The sequence below is a fragment of the Neovison vison genome, chromosome 11 (genome assembly GCF_020171115.1).
Source record: "Neovison vison isolate M4711 chromosome 11, ASM_NN_V1, whole genome shotgun sequence".
In the NCBI taxonomy this organism is placed as follows: domain Eukaryota; kingdom Metazoa; phylum Chordata; class Mammalia; order Carnivora; family Mustelidae; genus Neogale; species Neogale vison.
In genome coordinates, this window is record NC_058101.1 from 138,983,553 (window position 1) to 138,999,330 (window position 15,778).

Sequence of the window (15,778 nt, forward strand, 5' to 3'; positions counted from 1 at the left end):
GCAACTCCTGGCAGTGCTTCCACAACATTTGAAAAATGAGTCTGGATATCAGCGCGAAATTGCGGGCAGACATCATCAGTGCCTTCGATTCTGGCCCTAGCACAGTTGTCCCACGCAGTTGTGCAGTTTTGTTCACACCCTGCTGTTAGGTCTTTGTGACCTGCTACACAGTGGACACACAGAGAGCCATTTCCTCTTTCTGTATGGGGACCGGCTTCATTATCTCAGGATACAATCTATGCTTTGAAAAAGAACATGGCAGCAATGGGCAGAACAGGCCCTTCTAAAGAAAAGAAATGCCTAGAGATGACTAAAGTTCTCACCAAGTTCTGAAAATATCCTGAGACACTTTTCCTCAAGGTAAACATAAACTCGAGGCGCTTCTGACCGATAACCAAATAAAATGGAAAATGGGCACTGGTACAGGCTTCCGCTGCCTGGAACCCGGTGGGAGTGCGGCACAGATGCCAAATTGGGAACTGTGCTACCAGCTTCACAAACACTCCCTTTTGGGGGATGGGAGTTTCATATTTTGGATACTAAAAACCAGAATGTAAGTCCCGTCATCCTTATAAGAGCTCTGGTGGTGTCACCTTTCCCATATTTCGCCTAAAACGATGCCTGGCCAGCCAAACGTTGCAGTAATCACCAGGAGAGCACAGAGAACCCACACCTGGTTCTAGAAGATCTGGTTCATGGATATGGGTGGAGGATGTCACTGCCAAGCCCTGATAGCACTGTCCCAGCCTTGAGGAGGACCGGTGCTGCTTGCAGGAGGGAGGAAGAACTGCTAGGTATTACCAGGACTTCAAGGAAAGATAGCTGTTGAAAGGGGCACAAAATGTTGAAGACCGCCTCGGTGGATGAAGAGGAATCGGTAGGGGTAGGCCTTCCCAAAGAGGGTAGGACATGCGAGAAGGCTAAGAAGGAAAACCCAACATGAGTTTGGGGGGCAATGAGACTAATGTGGGGGGATGAAAATGTGGAGATAGAGCTAGAAGAAGTTAGGACTGCTTGGGGCCAAATTGTGGGACTCTTGGAATTATCATGTGTTATTAGGGGGAGGAAATTAGGGGAGAGGGGCACCCTGTGTTAGGTGTGATGAGTTTATGTTCTATGAACTGGGCAGCAGAACTGAATTTGGTATTGGGCTCTGGGTCAGAGACAGATTAGGGGGTGATCAGGAAGTTCTCAAGTTGAGGGGGACACCCACAGGAGGTGAGAGAAGAAGCTTTGAGGAAAGGGTACAGTATCCAAGGCAGGAGAATAAGGACAGTGAGGATGATGGCAGGGAGAAGAGTGCTTTGAGGAGAGGGTGAGTGCTTATGTAGTCTGTGCAGAGGGAGCGAGAGTGAGGACAGAGACTGGACTGACGCTCCCAGATTACAGATCCAGAGCAAGAGGTAACTGGATTTATGGTCAAGGAAACACCTTAATTTTTAGGAGGTTTACAAAATCTGGCCAAGGGACAAAAAGGTGTTCTGATGGAAAGAGGGTAAAGGTCTATTAATAGAATGGTGAGTGGCTCCTGAGCCCCTGAACGAACCAGTTCACGTTTGTGTAAGGGAGAACCTTCTAGCAGAACCGCATCCAGCCCAATTCCCACGGGAGCTGTTCTGAGACACACAAAACCCCAAAGCTATTTTTCTTAACTTATGGACAGGATTGATCTGTAGAGTATATCTGCATTAAGAAAAAAAAAAAATGCCATTAATGTTAACTGGTGAGGTGATGATTGTTTACAGAGTAAGAGTATCCTTCCTTTGATGAGATAAGAGTCATTTGTGGAATGATTTTCGTTTCCTTCTCTAATGCCTTCAAAATCTATTTCTGTTTACCAGGAAATAACATATTTGTTTTCCAAAAACAGTTTCATGGATGTGAAAACAGCATATGCATAGGAACGATAGATATATATGAATAAAGATGAGGCTTGGACTTGGTTAGTTGTTTATGAGTTCCTTTTACTGTCAGTTTTTCCATGTTTGAATGTTACTGGACCAAAGAGGAAGGATAATAAAATCTGAAAGTTGATTAGGACCTTACAGATACTACATTATAAATTCCCACTTTCAAGCTGAGAAACTGGGCCCCTGATAGGATAAGCCAATTATCTAAAGTCATAAACAGCTGGTGGCTGAATTGGAGTTGAACTATTTGAACATTTCTCCGGTTGACTCTGTGCTCTTACGTGTAAACAGCCTGTGTGATAGAGGCTTTATCTGGACGCTCTCTCTGCTCCCCCAGAACAACGCAGCCGTGTGTGTGTCCGAGTGCTGCATCGCCTGATGGAACAGCTGGTTTTGTACGGTAGAGAAATCTCTGGATTTTAATTAAATCCAGCAAGCACCTACTGAGCTTCTTACATGTGAGCACAAGGAGACACTGAAGATAAAACATGGAAGGGGTAGAGAAGTGGCAGAATTGCTGTTTTGTTCTCCGAGTATATCAAGGCCTTTGGTGAATAGGTATAGAATACAGCCACTTGGGTGAGCAGATGATGGTTAGCTCTTTGGAAAGATAAGGCACTTTGCCTCTAGTGGTAACACATTCTTGCAAGTACAAAATGCACACCGTTGTTTTAGATACATTCAGTTCAGCAAACATAAACTAAAACGGAAATGACACAGAAGGGATGGCACAAGCCTCCCAATGATAAAGTGGAAATTTGAGGAAATGTTAATCATGAAACCCTAAAATATGCCATGAATTCTTCACCTCATTATAAGACCTGTCCACCTTTTATTCCCCCAATTTTTTAAAATCTCGGAGAAATTTAAATGCATAAGACCTGGAAGTTCCTCAGCATCTGTCTCACAGGGAGCTTTTTTTGGTGTTTCAATTAGAAATAAGATCATGGGTGTGGCCTCAGGTATTGACAGAAAAGGCTAGAAAGCAGATTTCTCTTCAAAAGTGTACTTTGTCTATGTGAAGAAGTAATCCCAAACATTTTCCATTGGGAACAGTCCCCATTAATTTCTGTTCAGTCTGCTGTATTCACACAGTTTTTCTAAGAATCGGCAGTTAATATCTTCCTGCTGTTTCCACTAGGCTATGCAGTAACAGAAATGAAAATTATTTAAGGCATTTAACTGTGATGTGGAATTGATGCTTTTAGAGTCTGACCTCACATTCCTCCCTTAAAAAAGGCTGAGGCTGGGATGCCAAATTCCACCTCATTCGGATTCATCAGGCTTACTCCTTAGGACTTAGAAACACCATCAGCATCAAAGGGTACAATCCTTTTGGTAGGACTGGAAATGCTTTGGACTCATTCTACAGCCTTCACAGAGCCAGACAACCATTTATGTACCCCACAGAGAGTTGCACCCCCACAAACCTCCTAAAGGAGAATCTTCCGCATCCAGGAAGCCAGCTGCAGGATTCCTGGTCTGAGGAACAGCTCAAGTCGGTGTTGGCCCTCGGGAGCACACCAGCCCAGCCTCTCAGTCCTTATTTCCTGAGCTATGTGAGAGATGCAGCCATCCTTTGATATTCTGGAGACGTTCCCAGGAGGATTATGATTTGGTCAGCTGTCGCTCCCTCTCTTTCTCATGGTACATAGAATGACTTCAAATAGACATCAGCTTTATATATGAAGACATAAAGAGCTCCTGTTTTTCTGTAGCAGAGCCAAATGCAGTTCTTATTCTAAGTGGAAAGGATGAGTCTTTTCTAAGAGAGACTCAAGTCATGTGCTGATTTCACTCAGGTCACTTCTTCCCTGAACCCTCCTATATAATTAATCACGTTCCATCCTGGCTCTATCTAGAGAGTTGGGATGATTTATAAACGGCTCAGAATAAACTAAAGATCAAAGAATGTGGTTTTTCTAAAGAAACCTATGTCATTTTGCAATGAATGTTAAACACACATCCCCAAGCAGTGTCAATTTTAATTTGATTTTCACATTCTCTTGCTGATGGTACTTTGTAAAAAATCCAAATCTTTTATCCCAGCTCTCTCCCCCAACCTTGAGGGGAATGTATTTAAATTCTTAGCTATTTTTGGACTTACCACCTCCCCAGAACCCAGTGTAGTACATCCTCATTTGGCTTATATTAACTCATTTTTATTGTGTAAATGATTGTTCTCAAGATTGTGATTTATGTACCTTTCACCAAGGGGGCAGGAATAAGTCAGTGCTAAAGAAAGCAAGTTGCTAGGTATTGACCCTCACCAAACGTACCTAGTTTATGTGATACGAAGACATAAAGTCTGAGTAACAGAAGCAAGAACAAGCAGTTGAAGTACGAATGTAATAAAGTAGCTGGAACTGCCAGCTGAACTGAAGGCCTTGGAGTAGTTTTATATTCTATTTTATATGTTCCGAGTTAATATATTGAGTTTTCTCATACATCTGATACTGAGCTAATCCCAGCCAGTGTTGTGGGAACACCCAGTTTATTCCCTAACTCACTGACCTACCTTCATTTGAAAATGCTTCCAATTCCCCAGTCCAGTACGGGGCCCTCCTATCGTAGGCCCCCCCTCCCGAATGCACCTGATGGACTGAGGTATAGAAATCGCAGCCAGAAATGAACTGGGTTTCTGTCACTGACAGTGTGCGTCTGCTAACGTGCCGTTCAATTGTGTGCTCTGAGGGCATCGGGTTAGTGTTGTGAGGATGCTAGAGGTCATTGCCTTTGCCGTCAAAGTGCCTATAAACAGCAGGACCAGCCGAGCTCTTGGTTCAGAGGGCGCGGTCCTTCACCTCTTCGTCATACAATGGCTTCTGTATCACACAATAAAAAAATGAAAGAAAACATAAATCAACCGCATATTTATTCTGAAAGCACGAATGTTTTCCAGCTTCAAGATCCCAAGAGTTTCTCCAGACAATTATAAATACTCGATCTTTATTAATACGAGCAGGGGATAAATTGCTTCTTACAATCCAGACATTGTTCCAGAGAGACGAACTGGGAATTTCCAATTTACATAAAAGTTGTTTTCCAGAAGTTTACTTTCACATGATTTATTTTGAGCTTGGGCTCCAGTTCCCCAGAGAAAAAGTGATATGTAGTAATAATAAGCTAACATTTTAATAAGCCTTTTTTTTCTTGTTATTGAGCACTTTGGAGAGAATGATGTGTAGTGCAAGGCTTTCGAGCCAACCAGCCCGTCACATCCAGGTTCTAACCTTAGACAAATTACTTGACTTCACTAATCTATGGAGAATTTTTTTTTTTAAAGATTTTATTTATTTATTTAACAGAGAGAGATCACAAGCAGGCAGAGAGGCAGGCAGAGAGAGAGGGAAGCAGGCTCCCTGCTGAGCAGAGAGCCCGATGCGGGACTCGATCCCAGGACCCCGAGATCATGACCTGAGCCGAAGGCAGCAGCTTAATGCACTGAGCCACCCAGGCGCCCCTGGAGAATTTTTTAAATGAGGATGAAAATACCAACCCCCCAGGATTGCTGAAAATAAGTCAGTCCAGTGCCAGATGCATGACTCGTGCTGTCTCTTATCTCCTGCCTCTGCTGTGGCTTTATGAGTACAAGAAGGACCACCACTTGCGGTGGGAACAGATAAAAAGGAAAATCCCCTTGCAGTAAGTAAAACATTATCTCCATTTTTTCTTAGAGTCCGTTTTGTACAGTAACACAAACTGATGTGGTGGTTCTCTCCTGCCATGTAATGTTTCTTGAGCTCGTGCTGTGCACCAGGCACGGTGCCTCCTGAATCCTCACAGTGACCCTGCAGTTAGTAGCTGGTGGAGTTGGGCTCCCAGTCAGTGCCATCAAACTTGACTCCAGCCTTTTTCTTCTGTACCACACAGTTACTTGGCTGGTTACATTTTCCCAAGGCTGCTTTAATCTAGTAGCAAGAGAGATTACTGAGTTGGAAAGTGAACTGGGTTCTGCATCTCTCTCTATTTATCCCTGTCAGATCTAAATCTCTGCCCCATCCAAATGTCTGTAAAACTCTTCTAGATAAAATCTGCTTCCAAACCTTTGGGGTGGGAGAGGGAAGTTCTTGATTTTCTGGAACGCAAGAGGGGAATCCACTGAGTTAGTATTTACATATTCACTTTCTGAGCTGCGAAGATTTGCTCATCTTTGCACTGTTTTACCCTAAGAAGAATCAAGTTTGAAGTCAGACATTCTTTTTTTTTTTTTTTAAGAGTATATTTATTTGTCAGAGAGAGAGAGCAAGAGTGAACACAGGCAGACAGAATGGCAGGCAGAGACAGAGGGAGAAGCAGGCTCCCTGCCGAGCAAGGAGCCCGCTGTGGGACTCGATCCCAGGACGCTGGGATCATGACCTGAGCTGAAGGCAGCTGCTTAACCAACTGAGCCACCCAGGCGTCCCTGAAGTCAGATATTCTTAAACATATTCTTACATGTGTAAAAATTTAAAACTTTGATGATTCCGATCCTTAAGGCCCTCATGCTGTGGCTGTTTGGAGGCATGAGTGGAGAAAGTTCTTAGAAGGGAAAGATAACCACAGAATTTATTTATTTATTTATTTATTTATTTTTTAATCACATTGGAGGTGGGGGGTTCTTCAATGTTGACATGCCTGGTGTGGTTAATGAAGTCAGACACAGACATAGATCTAACCTGGCTCCATAGGTAACATACTCTGTGACCTTGAGTATGTTACCTGAAGTTTCCCCATTTGTAAATGGGCTGTGATAGGTGCATAACAGAAGTCCAGCCATCTTATTTCCTTAAATATCAAAGACTTTTGAATTGAAGGAGGGGTAGGAGTAGGAAATTTCTTAGACTTTTGAATTGGGGTTGTGGTAGGAGGGAAAAAGGCTGGGGGGAGGCGGGTGGTTGATGGAGTAGTTGTGCAGAATGAGAGACTTTTAGTACACCGGTCAAATTCTCCTTGTGACTAGAGCTGTCCAGACCTCTTAACTTTTCAGCCTTGACACAGTACTTCCAAGAGGTTCAATGCAGTTTCATTTTCAGAAAAAAGACAGCGGGAAAAAATGGGGACACCAGAAAAGTGATGAATTTTTATAACATTTAAGTAATTTCCAAAGGCTTTTTCTGGTACCTTTCCTTCCCTCTTTATCTCTGTGAAAATCAAAGTTTATAAAAATAACTTAATGAGGACAGAGAAAATGACTTATAATTGTGCGTTTCATCATCTCAGAATCCAGGTGTCAGATCCATTTAACTCAAGGATTCTTTAAAATACTATGATTTGCCAGAAGCCAAGCCAGATACTTCATGATTCAGAATAACCGTTTTACTCTCCCTTCTCACTCTCCAGTTCTCTGCATATTTCATTCTTCGCCCAGTGCAAAATGGGGGAGTAAAATCCTAGCAAAGTTCTTCACTGCAATATCTACTAGTAACTAAATCACTAGAATACCTGTTCATTTCTTGTGAAATGCTACATTAAGACTTTCTTGAACTGTCACTTATTCTGAAAAGTAGCATCTCAGCAGCTTTAAGCCCTCAGAGGTTAACAAACTTGGTCGTGGTTCTTAATGGCCAGATGAGTAGGCTTGAGCCCCAGAGAGTTAGAATATAGTGGTGGTCTGGGCTTGCCTGCCCTGGCTTCTTTGAAGACTGTCTTCTCAGGAGCCACTCCCTAATCTTGGTGGAGAGGAGTCCTCACACCACATATAGGGAATGATGTGAGTCTGAAGCAGCCTTGCCAGAGCCACTAAACACAGCTCTTTGCGGACACCAGGCCAAGCTCAAAATACCTTACAACGCAGCTGAGGCCATGGTGAGCCCAGCTGGCCAGAGCACAGGAGCAGTGTCTCTGAGGAGGGCTACCCAGACCACTCCCAACCCAGGTACACAGGTTCCCTGATGTTCATGAGGAACATTCGAGAACTAGGATGTATAGGTAGGAAATAAGGTGATAGAACAGGCAGGAAGATCAGAAAGGAGCATTCGGGGATGCAGGGTGAGAGTGCTAGATGATGGGTTTTAGAGCTATTGGGTGGTTTTTATGAGTTCTATTCCTGGGCCAGTTCTAAATACATGCATGCAGGAGCACATGTGCTGGACAGTGTACCCAAACCGCACTGACATCTGGTACGTCAGCATCTGGTGAATCCTAGCAGTGGCATGGCTGCTTTTAGAAGGCTCCAATTGAGTTCCATAGGATTGACCCCACAAAGTTCTTTGTTGTTGAAATCTTTGATGCTCTGCACAGATGAAGCATACAGAGCCATCTATATACTTTATATACATAATAGAACCATCTAATTTATACTTTTCAGTTCCCATGAAAGCATTTCTTGTTCTTTTTGTGGATTTAAGTCTAATTAGCTCACTGGATAATTATAGAAGGAGATGGAAGACAAGATGTTCCTATATCTAATGATACTTTGCTAAGAGAACTATCTCTTTATTTTTTATTTTTTTACTTTGATCAGCATTTTCAATTCCTTTTGTTGCTTTGTTTCTAAAAGCTTGATTTTAAAAATTAAATACTGTGGATAAGGAGATTTGGGGGGGTTGTTTTTTAGTTTTAAAAGGCTTAAGTTAGGAATATGGCTTTGCCTATTTATGGCTGTTCTAGCTGCTTGCTATAGTGCCACCTTCTGTTGAAGTTTCTTTTGACAGCCATTGGTCACTGAATAAAGGAAAATCATCTTGGATGTAAAATTCAGCTAACCTGGAAAGCTTGACAGAGTAGAACAGTTAGATTTTAGCTAATTGCTAGCTGCTTACAAACTTTTGTAAAAAAAAATTCAAACTATCTCTTCTCGGTGGAAAATAATTGGGGAATTAAAACTGCATTGTTAATTATAAGATAATTTGGTATTTCTTATTGAACACTTACATATTAAAGATAGGTGTCATTTGTGTATTTTAGACATGGCGCAAAATATCAGTGTGTATTAAGATTTGTATAAATGGCACTTCAGGGTTTACTGCTAAAATTCTGGTGACAGTAAATTCTATATACGTTTTTATAGGCAACAAATGCAGAAATTATTCTCCCCTAAATCACTCTGTGATATTTACTGATTGCACAGTTGACAGCACTAAGGTAGGCAAATTGCACTAACCCAAATGTTCCAAAGATAACTTGTCTTTTCTTTTAACTTTCTCCTTATGATAGAATTCTCTTCCAAAAATTTGACCACAAATGAAAGGACTGAGAACTCATGTCAAAAGTTTTTCTCTTCATATTTCTGGTTCTGTTAAAATGAAATATGGCTCCTGGAAGTCAGACAAAATTTCCTTCACCGGATTTTGTAAACTGATTTTGAATCATCTTAGGTAGGACTTAAATTAGACCTTGAGATAACCGATTATACTTCATTTGCTTAGCGCTTTGTCCGGAATTCCTAACAGGGACACACTTCACACTTCAGGCTAAATGACTTGTGCGTTATTCGGAGCGGGGAATGGTCTGGAGCTGGCGAACGTCGGAGATTCCGTCCACAGGTTGCCCTCACGGCCCGCTGTGAGCAGTCCTTCCACCTCCCTCTCTGAAGGTGTCGCTTTTCTCTCTCTCCCCCCGCAGGGACGCTCTGAAAATCCAGCAACTCCAGAACCAGATCCGCCTGGAGCAGGAGGCCGGCACGCGGCACCCCCCGCCCGCCGGCGCCCCGCGCAGCGCGCCCCCCTCGCCGCCCTTCCCGCCGCCGCCCGCCTTCCCCGAGCTCGCGGCCTGCGCGTCGCCCGCCTGCCCGGAGCCCATGAGCGCGCTCGCCCCCCGCTCCGCGCCCGCCATGCAGTCGTCCGGCTCCTTCAACTACGCGCGCCCGAAGCAGTTCATCGCGGCCCAGAACCTCGGCCCCGCGTCGGGCCATGGCACGCCGGTCTCCAGCCCCAGCTCCTCCAGCCTCCCGTCGCCCATGTCCCCGACGCTGAAGCAGTTCGGCCGCGCGCCGGCGCCGTCCTTCGCGCAGTCCTTCGGCGCCGCTGAGGCCGAGGCTCCGTGGTGCCAGTCCTCGCCGTCGCCGCCGCCGCCGCCGCCCCCGGTCTTCAGCCCCACGACGGCCTTCTCGGTGCCCGACGTGTTCCCGCTGCCGCCGCCGCCGCCACCGCTCCCCAGCGCGGCCCCCGCCGCCCTGTGCACCTCGCCCACCGCCCGCTTCGGCCACAGCCAGACGCCCGCGGCCTTCCTCAGCGCCCTGCTGCCCTCGCAGCCGCCCCCGGTGGCGGTCAACGCCCTAGGCCTGCCCAAGGGCGTCACCCCCGCGTGAGTGACAGCCGCACCCCCTCGCCTCCCCACCCGCTTGCCCGCCCCACGCACCCCTACCCTAGTGGCCCACTAATCCACAACCCAGGGGTAGGTTCCTCCGTTTTCTCGTGTTTCCTTCCGTCAGGGTTCAGAGTCTCATCGCGGCAGCTTTACCAACGATTCTCCCTTAGCTGTTTTACCGTTACCAAGATCAGTACTTTCTCTTCTGCGTTAAACAATTGAAGACTCTTCGTCAGAAACTACCCAAAATCTACTCCGGGCTCTTGATAATTTTGATGGCAGGGGCGTTAGCTACCACGTAGAGTCGTGCTAAGCAATCACGTTCCTGACCTCATTTGATTCACTCCCGAGAGCTATCGCTGGCTCACTGACAGCTGAGGATTCCCGGAAGGAATCTGCTCTGGGTCACTTTAGCCCCTCCACGGAGATCCGAATGCCTGACTCCAGATCCATGCTCTTACCAACGAACCACGTATCTCAGTACCTCAGATCAGGGGGTAATAACTGTGGAGGGGCTCGGTTATTAAGTATACACCTTATGTTTTTGAAATATCTACATTAACAATTAAAAAGTAAGTCTTTACATATATGTAGTAATGGAGGGGAAGGGAGAGAGACACGTAAATGTCTTTGTGTCATCCATACGGGTGAGGACGTGCGAGATCTAGTGAAGAAATGATGTGCCAGTTCTGTCCCCTGACTAACCCTAATCTCTAGGTAGACTACATGGATCCTCCGTCTCAGTTTTTCTGTTTGCAGATAATAAGGACTTGTCTTTCCTTATGTCACAGTGATGATGTGGCAGCCATTGGAAGTCTTTAAATAGAAAATCTGCAAGGATAAATAAAATGACATCTGCAAAAGTACATGAAAGCCTTCAAAAGAAATCTATCAGATAGGTGTTTGGCCCATATTATTAATGACTAGCACATACTCATTTTATGAAGAGCTCAAAAGCAAGTACCATTCAGCAAAGGTCAAGCCAATTCCTACATCTCTGAAATAAACTCTGAAATCCTACTTCAGAGTCTCCTAGAATCCAAATATTGCTCAGGGAGAAAAGAAGGAAATTCTCCTGGAGAAAAAAATGAGAAGACCTTAGAATTTAGGTACTTTTCATTATATGAAAAATTGCCCATTTGGGGATGTACTAACACATTAGACATGAGCATTGCCATGTTTGCTTTTGGCAAGATGGAGGAGCTTCTGTTAGCAAGCTCTTGTTTCATTAGCTACTTTCTAAATGTTGATTGCATGAATTCTATATTTGAATCTGGCTTCTTCTCAAATCTTTATTGGAAAAAGCTCAAACGAATATATAAGTAGAATAAAGGAGAAGAGTTTGTATAGTAATGTTGCGATAATGGGCTTCTGCTGAAAGTTGAGTGAGTCAACCTGTCTGAGAAAATGTTTTTCTCCCCTCTTCTTGGGAGAAAATGTTCTTCTCCCCTCTAAAAGGTTTTCTTTTATTTGGCTGCTAGGAAATGAAGTATTCTCTTGCCACAAAGAAGCTAACTGTTAGATTGAAAAAGTGGGAGTTTGTTGCTTGACACTATTTTGTCCCTCTTACTAGGAAATGGTACCAAATCTTGCTTACCAGGAAGAAAAACACTTATCTGTGTAATATCTCTCCTACTGAACAAAGACTAGACTGTCAAAGGTATTGGGTTGACACACGTTTTATTATCTTAAGTAGAAACAGTAGTATTTTCTGATCTTTGAAATTCTCTTAAGAATATATGCAGTTCTAAGAGCTTAACTCAAGTAAAAGAAATATTTTATCTATCATAGTTATTAATTTAATGGAGTAAAACATTTTATGAGTGTTACCACTAAAGAATCTGGCACCTCCTGCCATTTCTTAAAAAAGTAATGGAGAAGTCATGCTAGCTTTGTGGATATCTATGGAAAACTGTACCCAAAGTTAGACACTGTGGCACCAAAGATAAATGGCAATACAGACTGCAGATTTTTATCTTTATGCCAGTCCAATAAGCCACTATTGTATGGTTACCCTTTTGTCTCCAAGAATTTTCCTTTTGCTAAATCACATATACTTGAAGAATTCACTCTTCCGGTTTGATACATGTGACTTTTGGAACACGTTTCTCCTCTGGTATATTATGGGATCCCTCATTTGCATTCTGAATTAAAAATGAAAGGACAGCTATTTTTTCCATCCTAATAATCCATATGATTTGCCAAAGATTGAATGTCCCTGTTAGGGACGCCATGACTACAAATTATGGCATCCTTGAACTTGTAGGAACTGGCAAACTGTTGATAACTGAATCTTTTACTCTCATTTATATTTCACTGTGAATTTGTGATTATGATAGCAAATTCAGTGCCACTTATATATGTAGTTTCTCTGGTTGTTTTGTCATATTTGTTAAGTGCCAGTAAACAGATTGATTACATATGACTTATAAGTAGAAATAGTGTTTTTGCCTGCCTTGTTTTATCAAAATCTTAAATATAAATGTCAGTTACCTCAGTTTTCTTAATCAGTGGCATACTAGTTGTTTTATTCTGTTTGTATGTTTAGCATTGTCCTCATTTTAATCCGGAAAAAGGTAGGCTGGTTATGCACTAAGGTTTTAAATAGTCCACGAAGATAAGGTTCTGTTTCTCCTGTGTCTGGGTAGCAGAGGTCAGACAGGGAACAAAGGCCATGAAGGTCAAGAAGGCCACTGAGAGTGAGCTATACTCAGACTCACAGCAACACTATTTGGTTGTTGGTTGATGGCAGTTTGGGGAACTTCTGCCCATCCAGTTCCTCCAGTGCCTTTCTTCAGACAGCTGCATTCTTCCCCAAGGTGACGGGCGTACTAGCAGCTTCTTAAAGCTTTTGACAGTCACAAAATGTGAACAAAATGTGAACAAAAAGTTCACAAATGTGAACTTGACTAAATCTTTCAGATGGGGGCAGTGAGGAGAAAACATGCCTTAGAAAGAAGCCTGTTTGCAAGTTGATAAAATTCATGTATCCTGCTCGCCTCACAATGGCTGATAGTTAGGTTTACGACTTCCCCGTGTCACCCTGTTCCTCTACATGGTAAATCTCCTATGAGGTGGTGGGAATCCGGAGGATTTGGGAATGCTCCCTAGGAAGAGCACAGTAGTTGTGTCTCTGATGGTCTCTGAGCAGCTGTACGAAGTCTCCAGGTGAATCAGATCAGAGTTATCTCTGAAAACCAGTCTGGCACTGGCTGGCACTGTAGTTTTTGTCCACCTTCACATTCTTAGAATCTGTTCTCATAAGGGAGTGCCAGGAAGCCACAGTGCTACAATGTTTCATACTCTTAATTGTCTCTCTTGTATAAGTAGGCCTTTGGTTTGAAATGTTATCCCATGGTTGTCAAAAGGAAAAGCATGTGTCAATAAGAGCTTTTATATGGATGTTTTCGTGAGAGCTTGTACTCTGTAGGCATTCAGCTCTTTACATGATCTCATTGTCCCACTCTTTCTCCCTGATTTATAAGAAACAGGTAGGTGGGGACACTGTCATCACTGTGCATTCAAGGTGAGAGTGCCAAGAGGTGAAGGGATTTCCCAGAGTTCTGGAATAAGCCTGAGCAAAGACCTGTGACTTAGCCTGGGTATATTGCCCAGGTCGATCGCAGATAAATCTGATGTCTGCTATTTCTTGATCAAAGAAAACAGCCGCAAACCAACAAAACAGAAATCCCTAAGTCTTAAGGAAAAGTTTGTAAAGATTTATTTGTACTTTAGGCAGTTTCTCAAGTCAAGACAGTAGTTAGATAGTAACTAACAGGAAAGACAAAAGCAGCATTGGACTCTGCAGACATTATCTCATTATTCCTGTCTTTCTCCCATCTTGCAGGAAATAAGTAGGGGGGGGGGGGCTTTGTCATTTCCTATCAGAGGCAGAGGCCTGAAGGGGTTGGGGGCTTCCCTAGGGTCTTGTTACTGGGTTCACTAGTATCTTAGAAGATCACCCAGAATGTTGCATCCAATCCCAGGCAAGTATTTCCTGGCAAATTAGCAAATGAGATCTCATGGGTGGCTGTGACTGATGATGATTCTGTTGCAATGTATGCCCCTGATGAGAATCAGACATCCTCATCTTGGATGGCTCTGTACCAAGTAGTGGTAGAGTACACACATGTGTGTAAGTTTATTCTTTAGAGAAGCCAAAAGATAATATGAGGAGAACTTAATATATTTACAAAGGCATCTATTTTCCTTCAGGTATGAGCTCAGGTTACCCACCTGTACTCTAACAGCTTTGGTTTCATAATAAAATTCAGTTAGAGAAAATAGAATTGATATATAAAAACTCAGTTTGTGTATCTTGGGCTCTTTTATATATTAATTCACACATTACATTCTTGAATATGAGGGATTCCTAAATGCCAGCATGTTAATGATTCCGCTTACTATGAAATTTTGTGGACTTTAGTCACTGTTAGAGATCAGTGAATATGAGAAGAGAGTAAGAGGACTTTCAGTAATTAGAAAAGTTCTTTGGCTGCTAGATAGGTACATTACCTCTTAAATCAGTGTTGTACTCTGGAGATCTAAGTTTCTGGAATACACTGACAGAACTGACCTAGAATAGTATATCAATGGCAGGATGCTTTCAAGATTATTCAGTTAGAACTGACCTAGAATAGTATATCAATGGCAGGACGCTTTCAAGATTATTCAGTAACTAAGAAAAAAAAGAAAGAAAGAAAGAAAGGAAGGAAGGAAGGAAGGAAGGAAGGAAGGAAGAAAGAAAGAAAACAAACCTCTTTGGATTTGGTGGTGGTTGCATCTGGAAGATTTTACCTTCCATATGCGTGTGTATATGTTTAAGATGTTTTTACCCCCCAACCACATGAATATTATTTTAAAATGGTAAGTGACTTACTGTTGAAGCTAGAGTAAACAGATCAGTAATTTTTTTTGCAGAGTTGGGCTGAACTGTATATATACTGAAGTATTTATATTCAGTGTGGTAGGCTTGTATGAATTGTTTACTGCTTAAGATCTGCTTCTGAGTATGGGTTTTTGTGAAGAGTTCTGGTTTTAGTAACAGTTTACTTTGAGTAAGCATTTAAGCATTTTTATTTTCAATTGTACAAACCATCATGAAAGGAGATCATCTCTTTGTCACCAAGTATTTTTAAAATTTCCTAATGAGTTGTTGCTCTTCATTTATCAAAAGTGGTCCCATTTGGGAGAACCAGCCACAGCGATTTTACTTTAAATTCTAACAAAGAATTCGTTTTAGAGGAGAACAAACTCAGCTGCAAAAACTTTGCCTCAAAAACTCACAACTAGGGGCGCCTGGGTGGCTCAGCGGGTTAAAGCCTCTGCCTTCGGCCCAGGTCATGATCCCAGGATCCTGGGATCGAGCCCCGCATTGGGCTCTCTGCTCAGTGCAGAGCCTGCTTCTCTCTCTCTCTCTGCCTGCCTCTCTGCTACTTGTGTTCTCGGTCAAATAAATAAAATCTTTAAAAACAAAAACAAAAAAAAAACCTCACAACTATTTTTCTTTTCTGTTGCCTCTACCACAAAAGAATACTCCACTTTGGTTTCTACTAGAACATTATATAGTAACTCTTAGCTCTGTGCTCAGTTTTAACACAGTTGAAATGTTTTCTGAATTATGTTAATCCAAATGAGAT

General features: G+C 42.9%; 1 protein-coding gene across 2 annotated transcripts in view; it reads left to right on the forward strand.

The window, feature by feature from the left end:
- The window catches only part of PALLD (palladin, cytoskeletal associated protein), a 387,801-nt gene that overhangs the window by 336,927 nt on the left and 35,096 nt on the right, over positions 1-15,778 (forward strand). Inside the window, exon 2 of one of the 2 annotated variants that reach the window (XM_044224821.1) lies at positions 9,456-10,136. The exons of the other annotated variant lie outside the window; for it this stretch is intronic. Coding sequence (XP_044080756.1) covers positions 9,631-10,136 — 506 coding nt within the window. The 5' untranslated portion in view covers positions 9,456-9,630. The remainder of the gene's footprint in view (positions 1-9,455; positions 10,137-15,778) is intronic. 2 annotated transcript variants of the gene reach the window in all.